This window comes from Lepidochelys kempii, chromosome 5, assembly GCF_965140285.1.
Source record: "Lepidochelys kempii isolate rLepKem1 chromosome 5, rLepKem1.hap1, whole genome shotgun sequence".
NCBI lineage: Eukaryota > Metazoa > Chordata > Testudines > Cheloniidae > Lepidochelys > Lepidochelys kempii.
Genome location: NC_136384.1, coordinates 71,573,982 through 71,591,911, shown reverse-complemented (window position 1 = coordinate 71,591,911; position 17,930 = coordinate 71,573,982). Strand labels below are relative to the sequence as shown.

At 39.9% G+C, this 17,930-nt stretch overlaps 1 protein-coding gene across 4 annotated transcripts in view; it reads left to right on the top strand.

Annotated features, from left to right (window-relative positions):
* The window catches only part of EPB41L4A (erythrocyte membrane protein band 4.1 like 4A), a 222,772-nt gene that overhangs the window by 188,145 nt on the left and 16,697 nt on the right, over positions 1-17,930 (top strand). For all 4 annotated transcript variants that reach the window (XM_073344691.1, XM_073344692.2, XM_073344693.1 and 1 more), the window contains one exon: positions 14,348-14,467. In XM_073344691.1, coding sequence (XP_073200792.1) covers positions 14,348-14,467 — 120 coding nt within the window. The remainder of the gene's footprint in view (positions 1-14,347; positions 14,468-17,930) is intronic.

Genomic DNA, 17,930 nt, shown 5'->3' with positions numbered 1-17,930 from the left:
AAGCACTTGAAGGAGAGGAAGGTGATCAGGAACAGTCAATATGGATTCACCAAGGGCAAGTCATGCCTGACCAACCTGATTGCCTTCTATGAAGAGATAACTGGCTCTGTGGATATGGAGAAAGCGGTGGATGTGATATAACGACTTTAGCAAAGCTTTTGATATGGTCTCCCAGAGTATTCTTGCCAGCAAGTTAAAAAAGTATGGATTGGATGAACAGACTATGAGGTGGATAGAAAGCTGTCTAGATTGTTGGGCTCAGTGGGCAGTGATCAACAGCTCATTGTCTAGTTGGCAGCTGGTATTAAGCGGAGTGCCGCAGGGGTCAGTCCTGGGGCCAGATTTGTTAAACATCTTTATCAATGATCTGGATGATGGGATGAATTGCACCCTCAGCAAGTTCGCAGATGACACTTAGCTGGGGGGAGAGGTAGATATGCTGGAGGGTAGGGATAGGGTCCAGAGTGACCTAGACAAATTGGAGGATTGGGCCAAAAGAAATCTGATGAGGTTCATCAAGGTCAAGTACAAAGTCCTGCACTTAGGAAGGAAGAATCCCATGCACTGCTACAGGCTGGGGACCGACTGGCTAAGCAGTGGTTCTGCAGAAAAGAACCTTGGGATTACAGTGGATGAGAAGCTGAATATGACTTAGCAGTGTGCCCTCGTTGCCAAGAAGGCCAATGGCATATTGGGCTGTATTAGTAGGAGCATTGCCAGCAGATCAAGGGAAGTGATTATTCCTCTCTATTCGACACTGGTGAGGCCACACCTGGAGCATTGCATCCAGTTTTGGTCCCCCCACTACAGAAGGGATGTGGACAAATTGGAGAGAGTCCAGCGGAGGGCAGCGAAAATGATTAGGGGGCTGTGGCACATGACTGACGACGAGAGGCTGAGGGAACGGGTTATTTAGTCTGCAGAAGAGAAGATTTGATAGCAGGAGTCTTCAACTACCTGAATGGGGGTTCCAAAGACGATGGAGCTCGGCTGTTCTCAGTGGTGGCAGATGACAGAACAAGGAGCAGTGGTCTCAAGTTGCAGTGGGGGAGGTCTAGGCTGGATATTAGGAAACACTATTTCACTAGGAAGGTGGTGAAACACTGGAATGGGTTACCTAGGGAGATGGTGGAATCTCCATCCTTAGAGGTTTTTAAGGCCTGGCTTGACAAAGCTTTGGCTGGGATGATTTAGTTGGTGTTGGTCCTGCTGTGAGCCATTTTAAGCATTTAAAGAGTAAACAAAGGTTATCACCTTTTAAGTAGAAATATAGGGTTAGAAATAAAAACAAATCGCAACTGACCATTTTTTCCTTAAATGAATGAAGGCTTTAGTGTGTTTATAAAAGTAAGCAGTTTCAATAGGAATAGTTCTAGATTTCTTTGGTTTTAAAACTAAGGTTAACAAATTTATTAGAGCATAAGCTTTTGTGAGCTACAGCTCACTTCATCGGATGCATAAAGTGCCACAGGTACTCCTTTTCTTTTTACGGATACAGACTAACATGGCTGCTACTCTGAAAACTAAGGTTATTCTTCTTGAAGAGAGCAGAGAGGAATCAAGAGGCTCCTAACTCAGCTTTTGCAACCTTAATAAACCAGGTGCTGCACATCATTCTCTTTGAGATCCTAGAAGAAGAATATATTCACATCTGTTAACAAGGGTGAGATGCCCTGCTCTTTGAGAAGACACTCCTGTTGGCTGGTTGCCTTTTAACCAAACAGTTCCCAAGTTGCAATCTGCAGTAGCATCTGCCACAATTTACAATTAGACTCCCACCAAACACTGTGCAAGGCAAAAAAAATCATAGTAACTAACAGTTAGATATATCTTTCTAATATAATATAAAATAAAATAATATAAAATGTTAAAGCAAAATAGAAATTTTAAACCTGCATTCCACAGTTTCTGCCATCAGATCTGGAGGTGATAAGTAGAGATTTGTGGCCACAGAGGAAGTATTCTCTTTGGAACTTTTTGTTCCTGTCACTTATTGGGAGAAGCAGAGGTTTCCTAAGGGTTTCTTCCTGAACATTTCCTTTAATGAAATAAGCAACGAAAATCATACGTATGTGAACCATAATATTCTCCAAGCATCTTGTATATAAAAGTAATTGTAATCATGTCCTAATGTTCAGTAACGGCCAAGGCAAAGATGTAAAAACCTAGCATTTAAAATTTTTTAACTTTATTAATAACCATTTTTGCATCGATATTGAGGTTCATCCCCCTACTATACAGTATATACAGTACATGTTTTCCCCCTCTGGTTTTGACAACATTCTTAATTCCTTGAATCACTGTCTTTGTTTATTTTTTCTGTGAGCAGAAAGTAGCCCTTTAATCCCTGGCTACTAAGAAGATCCTGTTCCACAGTGTTCAGCTGTGCCACTGTAGGCAGCCAGAATCAACCATAATGAACTGCACTGATCTTATCATGACTAATCCCTCTGTTGGAGATTTAGGGGCCTTATTCTTCAAACGCTTACTCAAATGAGTAGTATTTTTTGTGCAAGTAAGGGTTTGTAGCATTGGCCCCAACGCTGTCCACAGTTCACTGTGTTTGATTTGCAATATTTTAGCAGAAAATACAATTTTCTTGGGAAATGACCAAACTATTTTGGATCTGCAGGTTAAGGAGGGTTTGGTTCCACCAGAATTTCAGGTCTCTTGACAGACACTTCCAGCTTAGTGACTCCTCCTCCAGAGGAAGTATTCTCACCCCATCTACATGAACTATGGTCTTCTTTCCATTGCTCGGTTCCTGTGCTTCCTTCCAAGTCAGACACCTCAGCCAAGCCCATGCCAGAAAGAGACTTGCCAGCATTAGCCAGCTGTGCACTGCACCACCACCTCCTATGTCCTTGCGAATTAGCACTGATTCCAGGCTCCCTGTGACCGCAAGGCTCCCTAATTCCAACATCAATTTTGGAATTGTAGGTCTAATAGATTCAAGCCCAAAGGAAATAGTAGAATATGCACTGGGAAGTCTACCTTGTTGTTCTGAAAATCCCCAGCTCAGAGCTAGTGGCACCATCATGGCAATTGTCTGCCCATAACAAAGTCCCCTATTTTTCTTGGCTTCTCATACTTCAGGACTATTCTGTTGTGTCTGGGATTCCAGCATTTCAATGGAAACTTTTATGTTTCAAACTAATTTTTTAGGTGCATTAGGTTTTGTAAAATCCTTTTATTTCTATAAAAATGTAAATTGTGCACCTAAACTGCTAGACACCGTCAGTTTTTAAGATGTCAAGTATCAGAGCGGTAGCCATGTTAGTCTGAATCCACAAAAAAACGAGGAGTCCGGTGGCACCTGAAAGACTAACAGATTTATTTGGGCATAAGCGTTCATGGGTAAAAAACCCACTTCTTCAGATGCATGGAGTGAAAATTACGGATGCAGGCATAAATATACTGACACATGAAGAGAAGGGAGTTACCTTACAAGTGGAGAACCAGTGCTGACAGGGCCAATTCAGTCAGGGTGGATGTAGTCCACTCCCAATAACTGATGGGGAGGGGTCAATACCAAGAGAGGGAAAATTGCTTTTGGAGTGAGCCAGCCACTCCCAGTCCCTATTCAAGCCCAAATTAATGGTGTTAAATTTGCAAATGAATTGTAGCTCTGCAGTTTCTCTTTCAAGTCTGTTTTTGAAGGCTTTTTGTTGCAGGATGGCTACTTTAAAATCTGTTATAGAATGTCCAGGGAGATTGAAGTGTTCTCCTATTGGCTTTTGTATGTTACCATTACTGATGTCTGATTTGTGTCCATTTATTCTTTCACGTAGAGACTCTCCGTTTTGGCAGAGGAGCATTACTGACACATGATGGCATATATCACATTAGTAGATGTGCAGGTGAATGAGCCCCTGATGGTGTGTCTCATGTGGTTGGTGTCGCTAGAGTAGATATGGGGACAGAGTAGGCAATGGGATTTGATAGAGGGATTGGTTCCTGGGTTAATGTTTCTGTGGTGTGGTGTGTAGTTGCTGGTGAGTATATGCTTCAGGTTTGGGGGCTGTCTGTAAGCAGGAATTGGCCTGCCTCCCAAGGTCTGTGAGAGTGAGGGATTGTTTTCCAGGATAGGTTGTAGATCGTAAATGATGTGCTGGAGAGGTTTTAGCTGGGGGCTGTACATGATGGCCAGTGGTGGTCTGTTATTTTCCTTGTTGGGCTTGTCCTGTAGTAGGTGGCTTCTGGGTCAGCAGGTGACTTCTGACTTCTGGGTCAGCAGTCCTGCTGACTTGAAGGTATAAGTTGTCTCCAAATCTGAAATGGTTGTGGGTGAGGACAAAGTCCAGCCATCAGGTATGCCATGGCCTCATCAGGGATACTGTTCCTGACAGCTTGTAGTCTATCATCGTGTGGAATATTGGTGTAAAGAGCTTCTACATCCATGGTGGCCAGGATGGTGTTTTCAGGAAGATCACCAATGCATGGTAGTTTCCTCAGGAAGTCGGTGGTGTCTCGAAGATATCTAGGAGTGCTGGTAGCATAGGGTCTGAAGAGAGAATCCAAATAGCCAGATAATCCTGCTGTAAGAGTGCCAATGCCTGAAAGCTTATGCCTAAATATATCTGTGAGTCCTTAAGGTGCCACCGGACTCCTCGTAGTTTTTAAGATGACATCTTCAATTTATAGTAAACTGGGTTCTAGTGAGTTTTGATTTTTGATATGTCTATTTTTATTATTGCTGATAAGTACAGGTTGATGCAACAAAAGATTTATCATGTCAGTAATTTTCCTTTAAAGTAACAATTTTTATTTACTATTTTAGTAAAATTGTTGGAGACCCCAGGGCATGGCCACTAGTTAAGTCGAGGGGATGGAAGGCCATAAGGGTCGAGGAGGTCTCCCTGCTGAAGGGCTAAGGGCTTCTTCTTAACCCCCCTTAATAGAATTCAGGCCTGGCTGGTTTGAGTAAGCTCTTTTGCTCTTAAAACAATATTGCAACCGCAGATAATGCCTTATAGTGTAAGGTTTGCTGACGCCAAGTTAAAGATAATAGGAGATAGTTACAAGGCCAGACAGAATGTGCTGGTTATTTAAGTTGCTAGGAATGCTTGTTAGAGGTTGCAGGAAATAAGCATTGTTGTAACCCATATAAGGAAGGCAGAGTATTTGTGCAAAGTTTTAATTGGCTGATGTGTAGTGCAGTAGCATTAAGGAATATAAAAGTGTGTGTAATGACCTGCTCTGGTGTGCAGGATTTGAGATTCTATTCTCCCTGTACCTTGTTTGCAGCTGCAAATAAACTTTTCTGCTTCTCCACCCCGTAGCGATTACTGAGTGAAACACACCGGGTAACGAACCCCTGCTGTTGTTTTGCCTCTCGGCACTGGGTGCCGGCAACAAAATAACTCCCAAAAACGCTAGGAAGGGGGATTTAAAAAAAATCCCATGACCTTTTCATATTGCATTAGCTAAACAGAACAGCATTAATGGAGCCTTGTCTTTTGTGCCAAGGGGAATCATATCAGTAAAATAATGCTGCTAATACAAGCTACTAGTGCTACCCCTTATTTCATATACAGTGCTATGGGCAATAAGTTATTTATGAGATATATCAAAGCTCTTGGCAATAATTATTTTATTTATATATAAAATCAAAGCAGTGGTATGTCCTATTCTGTTTGTAAAGAACACTGTAAATTTATGGCACTATATAAAGGATTTACAATAATAATAATAATAATAATAATCCAGCTACGAATTGCAGTTGTTAAAGAGATATTAGAAATCTGTTGTAGTTTTTCAATATACTGGTAGCAGGAATATTGATCTATGAGATTTTTGTAGTGATTACTTAAATCAGAGCAGGGTCTTGTGACATGCTAGTGTGTACAGTGTAACAATAAGCTAGTGTGTACGGATGACTTGTTTGCTAGTCGAACCAGGAAGTTAGGATGACACACTAAATAGAGTTTCAGAGTAACAGCCGTGTTAGTCTGTATTCGCAAAAAAAAAAAGGAGTACTTGTGGCACCTTAGAGACTAACCAATTTATTTGAGCATGAGCTTTCGTGAGCTACAGCTCACTTCATCGGATGCATACCGTGGAAACTGCAGCAGACTTTATATATACACAGAGAATATGAAACAATACCTCCTCCCACCCCACTGTCCTGCTGGTAATAGCTTTATGCAAGGTAGCCTATTTCCTCTTGTTTTTTCCTACTCCCCCCCCCCCCAGATGTTCTGGTTTAACTTGGATTTAAACTTGGAGAGTGGTCAGTTTGGATGAGCTATTACCAGCAGGAGAGTGAGTTTGTGTGTGTATGGGGGTGGGGTGGATGTGAGAAAACCTGGATTTGTGCAGGAAATGGCCCAGCTTGATTATCATGCACATTGTGTAAAGAGTTGTCACTTTGGATGGGCTATCACCAGCAGGAGAGTGAATTTGTGTGGGGGGGTGGAGGGTGAGAAAACCTGGATTTGTGCTGGAAATGGCCCAACCTGATGATCACTTTAGATAAGCTATTACCAGCAGGACAGTGGGGTGGGAGGAGGTATTGTTTCATATTCTCTGTGTATATATAAAGTCTGCTGCAGTTTCCACGGTATGCATCCGATGAAGTGAGCTGTAGCTCACGAAAGCTCATGCTCAAATAAATTGGTTAGTCTCTAAGGTGCCACAAGTACTCCTTTTCTTTTTACTAAATGGAGTGTCAGTGATCACTGGGTATTTAACTTTTTTTGTATCTTCTCTTAGAAGGATGCAGTCAGTTTTTGACCTGCAAGGCTTTGGGCTCAATATGTTGTTGTTCAGGGAGGTCCACTAGCAAATGAAGGAAGTTAGCCTCAAGCCAGCTAACACAGAGAAACACTTAGTAAGAAACTCTTGCAATATAAGGAATGAACTGCAAGAAAGTGTGGGTGGTGTTTATTGTTTATCATTTTCTTAAGAATAAAAAGAATCTGCTCTTTCATCTAGCCTTTCTTCTGTTCAGATTAAAGAGCTAAATGTTTCATAGCTCACATGTATTTTTGTAATATTTTATGATTTCAGGACTGGATGGCATATAGGAATGTTAATGATATATAGTCTTTTACCTCTAGGTCACCAATTTGATTTCAGCCCAGATCAAAAGTCATTACCAATCTGACAACTACTTGGTAACATATATGAAATGAGCTGCTGGTCTCAGTTTTGTTCCCTGTGGCCAGATAAAGGGAAAACACTGGCCATAATCAATTGGCACCTTTGTAAGCAGTTTCAGCAGGTATTCAAAAGTATGGAATGGACATGGACACTGAATCTTTTTACTGTATCTTCTTACGAGCAGAGGTAATTCAGCCAGATCAGTATTAAAGTAGCAGGATGACATGGAGAAATTTGTGCTGCCACAGCCCAGGCTGTATCTGTTTTGTTGATAAATATGAGTTCATTTTCCAGTGCTGAGAATCAGGCACATTGCAGAAATGAGCACTAAATTTTACTCTTTTTGGTCTTGACAAACAAACAGATGGACACAATATTCATGAGTATCAGTTGAAAGCAAATCTAGCATAGGTATGCAAAGAAAAATCAAGAGTAAATGTGAGGTCTTGTAAAAACAGTGAAAATGGTGAAGGTTAGGATTAAGAGAACAACAAATATTTAAGCATTCTTAATAAACACATTAGATTTCAATACAACCTGTGTATATTTTATTCTGAGGCAAAATTATGTAAATAAATCACAGCATAATATTCTGAATATATTTAAATAATAAAGATGCATGCCCTGCATTTTCATGCTGTGGTCAAAAGAAAATTTATGAAGTTATTAGGTATTATGTATAGTACCATTGCCTTCTAGTTGGTTATATTCGTAGAAATCCGATCACATCTCTAGAGTGTAGCACAAAAAGTATTAAGCAGATATATTCTCAAATATGTTTGCAATGGAACTTCAGCAGTCAGGTGAGCCTTCATATTCTTACGGTGTTCACCCAAGAGCATATATCATCTGCATAAATATAGTTTGCTATCATATCACCTCTATAGGCTCCAAGTCACTTGTCATGGAAAAAAATCTGAAAGCCAACATGTGAATAAATGCATTCCTGCTGTTTTCCATTTCATCCCCATGTGCAGTTTCTGTATAGATAATGCCCAAATTTTCTGTCTGGAAGCTATTTATTTCAAGTGGATTTTAAAAAAAATATTTTACAGTATTAATGATAGGGGGCCAGATTGCTTCCTTCCACAAGGGGAAAAAAGCAAAAGGAGTGAAGATTGAGGGAAGTTGTAATGGAGCTAAATAAATGGTAGGACTGGTCAAAATTTTTCCATCAGAACTGTTTTTTGATGGAAAATTGGGCTTGGGGCTTAATGAATTGTTTCATTAAAAGTGTCTGCTTGGTGGAAATTTTCATTTTTTGTCAAAATGTTTTGGCTTAAAACCAAAAAGATTTTAGTCAAAAATGGGAGTTGTGTCTCATGGAAGCTGGAATTTGTTCCTTGTGCCTTTTTAGTTTTTCTCAAAGTATGGTCTCACCGTGGTGATCCTCCACATAGTTAAATGTGAGCCACCGCCTATCCCATACAACCTGGTAGAGCTTCCCTGGCTGGACACTCACCCAGCTGCTCTGTTTGTGTCCCACCACAGTGAGACCTGTGCTCTTAAGCTACCTCTTAGTCTGGGTAGGCTGCAGCACTTGATTTTTCCTTGGTGTCTGTGGCATGTTTCCTAGGCACAGACTTTCTGTTACTGCTTCACGGAAATGAGACCACCTGACTCAGCTGCCGTAGGTCCCCAGGACCAGTGTTTACCCCCCTGATAGCTTGGGCACATCCTATCCCAGAGCTCCAGTCTCGTGGGTGCTCTGGATTTAGAGTTCACCTCTTCAGGTACATGTGATAGTGAAGTACACAGACTTCGTAAGGTTTTCCCCAAACCAGTCACTCTTTATTTTAGCTAGCACGAGAAATATACAGCTATACAATAATACACAAATATACAATAAAAATAACTGCATGTTTCCTCACTAATCTGAAACATAAAATAAAAGCATAAAACAATAAAAATAACTGCATGTTTCCTCACTAATCTGAAGCATTCTTTGGGCCTTGGTCAGAGTTCTCTGGGGTGTCTGGAATCCCCTTCCTGCAAATTACTTCTTTTCCTAATCCTGGATTCTGTCTCTCACTCTCTCTCTCTCTGACCCATGCAGTCAGTGCCTTTTCACTCTCTTTCTCTGAAATGGCCAGTGAAAGACACTCTTTTTTCTAAAACCTCCAGCACTTTTTGTCAGGTGACTTCCTGATTGGCCTCTTCAGAGATTTCTCACCAGGTGATCTGTTGCCTTACTTCTGTCCTGGAGTTCAGACTTGAAAAACTGGTTTACCCTGGGCAGTAGCTATCTCTTTGTCCAAGAGTCCTCCATTTGAATGGATGATCATTACAGTTTAATGACCATTGCTAGCCCTGTGCCAGGTGGAAGAATTTCTCCTGTGGGTTTTAGCTCAATATGGAGGCAAAAAGGCAGAAAGGCAAACAAGCTCCACTTTCAAAATAGAGCTGACAGTCTGACATAGGAACACAGAGAGTCCCCAGTATCAACCAGAATTCAGAATTTGTAAGCTTTACATAGACACATTCCCCAAATCGTCACAGCTTCATAACCACATCTAATCCGAATCCTGCAGAGATACAACACTGGTGTTTTTTGTTTGCTGATGTTGCTTGTTTTTTTAGCTGCTTTGGTACTTTATATATTGAGATTTTTTCAATACTATATTTGCTGCAAATTAAACAGATATGTAAACATGATGGTTATTGTTGGGTGAAATTGTGTTAGAGCAATAGTAGGAAAGGAGACAGCAGAAATATAAAGTATTCAGAGATAAATTAATGCATGCCCAACGATTTGCTTACCATCCAGAAATACATATATTCGAATGTTTAAAAGGCCAATATATATTAACTAGGATATGCAAAAAATATTAAAGGTTAACGAAGAAGCATAGAAGGAAGAAAGCCTCAGGAGTAGAGGAAGGCTGGCTTGAAAATGCCAACTGAGGGCAAGAACTTGTAAAAATTATAAAAAGCAAAGATGGAGAATGAGGAAATTGCAGAAGAGGTGAAGATGAATAAGACATCTTTCAAGTACACGTGGAGCAAGAAATCATTGTTGGAGACAATGCCATCTCTCAGAGGTAGTAAGGGTAATTTATGGACAGAGAAGGCTGAAAAAAATGGAGAGGTGCTGAAAAAGTAAATGAGTTTTTTGCATCAGTGTTCTCAAACCAATGCCTGAAAAAGACATATATTTTCAGGGGGAGGAGAAGCGATAAAAAAAATTAGAGCATCTGAAGACTGACAAATACAGAGCCAGATGGGAAACAGCAAGCTTGATTTCAACAGTGGGAAGTTGTTAGAAATTCTAGTGCAAGTCTTTGCTTTCCTGTATCTAATATTTATGTCCTAATGCTTTTAATATCTAATATATGAAGAGTTTCCAGAGATTTTTTACAAGTAGAAAGTAAAATATCTGGATTCTCAGGCTCAGGTTTAATTTCCAATTTTTACACAGAGCTCACAAAAACTGATGTGGAAGATAAATGTTGCTATATGACAAAAAGGGGAAAAGCTTCAAGGCAATATCTCATTTTAGCAGTGGTCCCAGATTTGGAAAATAATTACAATCTCCTTCTCTGTATTTCAGTCAAAGAGCAGCACCTCACTGTGAAGTGCTGTTCTATAGTACCTCATCCACTTTCAAATCAAGAAGATTTAAAAGTGTGAAACCAGTGCATGCTGGGGAAAGAGCAAGGGGAGAAGTACTTTCTTCCGTAGCTGAAGGGAATGTCCAAAGGTGGTCAAATTTTATACATGTGTTCTGGATTTAAATCTTGGAAATCACTGGATGAAGATTGCCTGGGAATCTTTCATAATTATTGAAGTTGTTTCAGGATGCTACCGTCAGAAATATTCTAGCTATGGACATGTTTACTTGCACAGTTCTGATCCTGGCATGGACAACACTTAGTACAATGGTTGTATCACACCAGTGTCATACCAGCACTGAAAACGGCTTTGAAAACTATTCTTGTTCATCACATTGTATTTGTTTAACCAAAAAGTATTAGCTTGAAATAACACAGAACTGTGGTGTTTGAATCTTTGCTAGCTCAGAAACCAATGGTGGTTTCAACCTATACCCAGTCTGCGAGATCTTCTTTTCTCTTTTTTATTTTGTCATTCTTTATCTTTAGGACTGTCAGACTTTCAGCTGTAGAAAAGCACTTTACTGCTGTAGTTGTTATTTCATTCCCTATTAGCCCCAAGGATTTCCAGTAGTAGAGTGGGCTGCAGAAGAAAGGACTTGTTTATTTCATTAATGAAAGATCATTAATCAGAAGCCTATTGACAAAGTGGATGGTCAGCACAGGAATGTAATTTCAAACACTATCACCAAGGTGTACAATCTCACTCACATTGTAGCCAGTGGGTGCATACATCATGCTCTGCTGTAGTCTGTAGTGTATTGCAGCTGGGTTTTAATTTTTTATGCTAGACAACTAAATATTCATGAAATCTTACCTCCAGCAGAGATTACATGCCTCCTCAACAGACTGGAATCTATCTATTAATAGATAGTGTGCCTGGTTCTCCATTGCCTGGCACATTTGTAGTCACAAATGAGCAAAACTGGTGTCAAATACTGCTATTCTGATTTGGTAGCATTTTGCACAGGTTTAAACGACTGTACTATATCAAGGCAGTTGACACTATTTACACCATGTATGATGGCCACCCTTTCCACAAACTGACTGATTTTCGATGAAAATCACAATGAATTACCTGTTGATATGTGAGTTCCTATATTACATTTCTATACATAAATTTATGTTAATTCTTGCTACTGCAGATTACAGGTTTAAAGTGACTTGTTTAGAGGTGAAGACTTGATGCTCCAATGTGTTCTGGCTGCTTTGTGCCATGCAACAGAGCTTTGCTGATTTGCACGAGTTGAGGATCCAGCCCAAGAGTCATTAAACATATATAGAGAAAATCAGATGAAAGAAACAGAAACAGTTTGCATAACATCACTAACCTGATATAATTAAAAATTCATCTACATAAAGGTTGTTACTGGCAACAACAATAGGATTAAAATAGCTTATATTTCCAAGGGAGTGATATCTCCTTTCTGACCCTCTTGATCAGCCAGCCTGTCAGAGAAATATCTTTCTGGCATCTTTTTTCTCATGTTTTCCTTCCCAGTCCTATTTTCAGGTTTCTTTAGTATGCCTGGTTTATTGTCATATCAGACACCCTCCTCCCTCAGAGTGGTATTTCACATGGTCTGTCTCTAAATTCCTGCAGGATTATATTCAGTGCTGTCGCTAAACAGTTTCAGATCCTATTTGCCTGTTCCATCTTTGCATCTGATCACCCCTAATAAACATCTCCACCTCCAAGACTGGCTAACTTTTGGCTAGGCCTGAATGACCTTGCCTTAACATGTTGATTGTTAAGGCATCAGCTTAAGGCTGGAGGCATCACCCTGAAATAAGATCAGTTTGTTGTTAGAGATGCAGAGCTTATAATTCATTGCTGACATTCATTCCAATCTGCCGTAGCTATGAATCATGGACTGATTCACGGATCTGTCATTTTAAAAAAAAATTGCATTTGAAAATAAATGGGTAGAACTGGCACTGAAACCTCTTTGTAGAGAATTTGGACATTTTTAGGGATATAGAAGGCTATAGGGGATTTGCTTTTAAACCCTGTCAAAAGAGATAAACACTAGCTATGCTAGTGCACTGTATATGGGTTTCTGCCTTTAAGTACATTCTCATTGGTACATTTCTCATTTATTACATTAGATTATACCTCAGTTTACACTGATCTGTTTTGGGCATTATTAGAATAAGGGTTAGACATTAGAGATCAGTGAAATCATTTGGAAAGAACTATTACTGTTCATTTTAAACAACAGATATTCAAATTTCCAGATAGGATCTATTCTCAGAACGTGTTCTAGATTGGATACTTGCAAGTGCCTGGACTATTTTTGACCTCCTCACTTACAGCAATCCATTCCATCTATCTCTAAAGCATCAGTTGCTATAGTAACTAGGTACTCTGAACCTCTTAAGCATTGGTCTTACAAACAACAGGCACTTGACTTCACAGTGTCATTCTCTAGGGAAACCCTCAGGACATTTACTGGACTTCTCTTTTCATTTTTGTCCCCTGGATCCATACATGGAGGTAACCCTCTGTGCATAGATCTGCCTCCTGCATGCAAGGGAGACTCAGCAGCATCCATGGCCGTGTCCCTCACATTTCTGGATCCCATATAATGTCATCCCATGTGAATCCAAGGGCCTTGCAGGGGGGCTGCAGCAAGGACTTGGCAGGTTTGGGGTGAAATGGGTGGGTTGGAGAGGTCTCAACACAGCTGTGGGCAAGGGAGGCCCTGGTCGCCTGGCTTCATTAGAGCCATACTACCAGGTCTGCAGCCATAGCTGTAATGAGCTTCATGGTGAAGATAGTCCTGGACTCCTCCTCCTCCCTGGAATTTACCCAGATCCTGAGGGCGTTTCAGGCTTTACGGTTTGATCCTGCAGACTGTTTTTGAGCATGTACTCTGCAAGGAGATCCTTGTGAACTCTTCCTACTCCTTATGCTCCTGTTAGTGGTTTTGCCACAGAAGGGAGCAAGCTGGTCCAGAGTATTTAGAAACAATTGCAGAAACATGAACTGCAATACCAGACTTATACTAAAAGTCTGTGGATCGGAAAAGCAAAATAAAATCAGCGTACAACCCTATGGAGTGCTTTTGGCTTAGGTTAGGAAGATGGTGTAATACAAGTTGGAGGCCATGTTTTACTGGTTTGGATTGGTTTTCCTCTTGTACAAACTGAATTTTTTTAAAATTTCTAAATAAATTTTGTTTTCTTTGATACAAGCTATTGTTTTTTTAATGGTTTTAGGAAATAAGTGAAGTAAAAGGAAAGTTATGAATCTTATGTAAATGCGGTTGTAACCAAGCTTGCTGATCAGCTCTTTTTAAGATAGCAGCAGGGGCATGCACAGGAATAAAAGTTTGTCGGCTTTTGGAGGGGCACATTTTGTGCCTCCACCATGGCCCCGGGGGCCAGAGAACCTCACTCTCCTCTCAAGGTCTGGGGGCCAGAGAACCTTGCTCTCCCCACCACAGCCCCGGGGCCAAAGGAGTTCAGTGCCCCTGCTGATTATTGGGGTGACCTGTGCCCTGGCTTACCTTGCCCAGATAGCCGTTTGAATAACACCAGAATTCCCTCAGAAAATATTGCAAAACACACCCAAGGCCAAAGCATTGATTCTCCAGATGTTTACTCTAGATGTGTTGCTCTTTATGCAGGTTACGGCAAGAGAATGACATGGTGGATTCAGCTCCTCAATGGGAAGCAGTACTGAGGCAACAAAAAGAGAAAAACCAGGCTGATCCCAACTACAGGCGATCCAGGCACAGATCTCGATCGTACGTGAGCATTTCCACACTTTGACGTGAAATCAAAGACCACTGTAATGAATTTTGCACCAGGACAAATAATTCTGACTGAATTATTATTACTTCTCTGAAGACTGTTCAAGAATGGCAACTTTATTGAAGTTTTACTTGGTTTAATCTCAAATTAGCATGACTTCTAGGAATAGTCCACTTTGTAGTCCCCCTCCAGTGGTGTAGTGGTTTGAGCATGAGGCTGGAAGTAAGGAGATGTGAGTTCTATTAGAAACTCTGCCACTGACTCAATATGTGAGCTTGAGCAAGTCACCAGACTTTTTTGTGGCCCTAATTCTATAATGGGCGTAATAACGTTCCCCACCTTTGTACAGCAAGTTAAGATCTACAAGTGACATTTTATTTTACTACAGTATGTGAGGGTTGCTCTATGTGAAATTCCCACACAATTTAATTTAGCCAAAAAAAAAAAAAATCTATGAAATGCTGGTCCAGATTAGACCAGCCACTAACAGCTTCACTTCAAATTACCATCTGTAAGCAGCAGTCAGGGATTTATTACAACCTGCTGTCAAGATTTCCGTGATAGAGTGGTGTTGCTAGGCAATGCCGTGCATATGTTCAGCCATCCACTGAACAGCGAAGTTGCCAGTTCCTAAAATTAATTTTCTTGTGAACTAATGAAAACATTGTATTGATTATTTTTTAATCTGTGCATGGTCAGGGTTTAGAGAGATTACCAAGAATAATATTCTTTGTAGCATTAATGTCCAGCATAATTTGTGACTAGAGAAACAGTGAAAGGAAGGGTGGGGGTCCCAGGTATCTAAAGGAAAGTGCCAGAGGATCCATGGCAGAGGAGAAGGGTTGGAAAGCATGTTGAAGAGTGCCAGGAGACCAGCTGGGAGGCCCGGGAGAGTACTCAAGAGAGTATCTTGACTACTACCATAGCCTAGTTGCCTGGCTAAAATGGATGAATTGTCCATCCCACGATGCCTGTGGCTTAATATGGGAGCAAGGTAATGCACTCTAAACACTTACCCAGCTACAGTCTGATAATACAAGTTTAAGTTACCTTCCATATTAAGCCAGAACTATTGGAACTGTGTGAAACATCAAATTGCTGAATTTATTTCCCCTCATAACAATTTATAGATTTATGCCATAAAAATAACAAAAATGTTTCTAATACAGAATTGGTGTACAGATCCAGGCCTTTGCTGGGACATTGCATCTCCATGTCACCAGTAGACACAGTTCAAACTCTGGCACCCAAGAGGCTGGGAAATAGTAAACACAGTGTGTTTACTAAGTTAACACAAAATTAACTATTGATTTCAAAATGTGAGCTAATAAAAATGGCAGAGTCAGACTTTTCTATCAAGAGTTCCAATACTTTAAAAACTTGGTTGGGTGGGGAGAATAAATACAGTTGAACCCACATATAGCATGCAACAAATCCAGATGTTGAGGATCCTCTGCATGCTCATGCCTGGTAGTGGGGTTATGTAGGGGCTCTCTGCATTCGTGTATACCAGTGGGGTTTTAGGTTGGTTTAAAATATGCTGGTACAGCAGGACCAAGAAATAATACTTACCCACATCCAGTGGTACCAGACCCCGGGCATGGACTGCAAAGGGGCAGTGACATCTACTTTGCCCACAGAATGGAACAGCTGCTTTTTGTCTCTGCTTAGCTCCCCACACAAAGAGCGTTATTTACGCATTGTATAAGGAGGGGTGATCTTGACCCCCCAGTGAAAAGATATAATAAAACTTTGCTTATAGATAAGTTGAGGGTAAATCCTGAATTGTTTCAATGCATCGCCCTGTGTAGCATGCAGTTCTACTTCTAGAGAGCTTCCCCTTAAAGTGAAGCTCCGTGGAGAAAAAAAGACTTTCCTTTAAGAGGGTTGTATCACACTTTAAAAGATTTTTTTTTAAATCTGCAAAATTACTTTAATAACTTGTGACTGGAAGGATTTATTCATCAGGGTGCAGAGGAAATAAAATGAAATTTGATGAATACATACAAATGTGCAACTATTTTACTCTAATCTATTGAAAATAAGGAACAAAACCAAGCTACAATATAAAGCTGTATATCTGTGTTGACATTTCACAGTTCTGATATTACAATCCACCTGAGTTCGGTTCTCATGGTTACCAACATCGTCAGAACCCATTTTTATCTCTAACTCCATATGTCACCATTTTTCTTCCTTTATGAGAAATGGGTAGTGCCATTAAAATTCCAAATGTTAAGAGTTTTACAGGCTCTGTACAGATCTGTTTTCTTTTGCCATCACTTACAAATCAAATGTTAATAGGTAGACTTATTATAGGAAAATACATAGCTAAAAAGTGTCAATATAATAACTCATTTGAGTTGAGGCTGTAAAACATAGAGTAAGTGTGATTTCCATTACTTTTTGTTACCTCCTATATAGAGAGCATGTTTTAAACCAGGAAGTGCACTCTGAATTTCTAGCCCTTACATAAAATTTGTAACTAACTTTTTCTTTGCCAAATAAGTTTCTGTTACATTAATGAGACACCAGAGGCTCCCTCTCATGGCTAGTTTAACTCATGTAATGATGAAACACTGAATTAGATAAGTGATGTAAAAGGCTTTGATAGGTTATATTTTCATTAAATATTATTGATATTGCAATATAAATGTACACAGTGCTTTACAGAACAAGACAAGATCCTAGATGGTGAGGAGACAAATCTTGGGATATTATGTTTTTTTCTCTTCATATATATATATATATATGCATCATTTGTTTATCTTTCTAAGCAAAACAGAACAAAACAAATTGACAATAAAAACATTTGACATGGACAAAAACAGCCTGGGAAAAGAAAACATTAGCTCTTTAAAGATGTTTCTTACAAAAATGATCAAATAAAAGCTTTTTAACCATTTAAATGGCAAAATTAAACAAGAGAGACAAGGTGGGTGAGATAATATCTTTTACCGGACCAACTTCTGTTGGTGAGAGACACAGCTTGTCTCTCTCACCAACAGAAGTTGGTCCGGTAAAAGATATTACCTCACCCACCTTGTTTCTTTAAAATCCTGGAACCAACACAGCTACATCTACACTACATACAAAATTAAACAAGACAGATAGACTCAAGCTACGGTAGGGTGTAACAGCATTTATTAAATTTGGTTGTGGCTCAGCTGTCTGATAACATGGCTTGACCTATGTAAGACAGAGAAAAATCAGGTCCCTAGTGCAGGGTGTGGTTTTGTTTTTTGTTTGTTTGTTTTAGTCTAGTCATAACATGATTCATTCCAGTTCACACATTTTACAATGCTTTGAACTCTGTTATTTTAATAGTATAGACATGGCCTTTGTGTTAACTACTATCTGCCATGCATTCAATTTAACTACAAATTGGGTTCACTTTAGGAGCTTGAGGTAGAGGGATAAATCAGCTTTAATGGGGCTCATCACCCTTAATTTCTT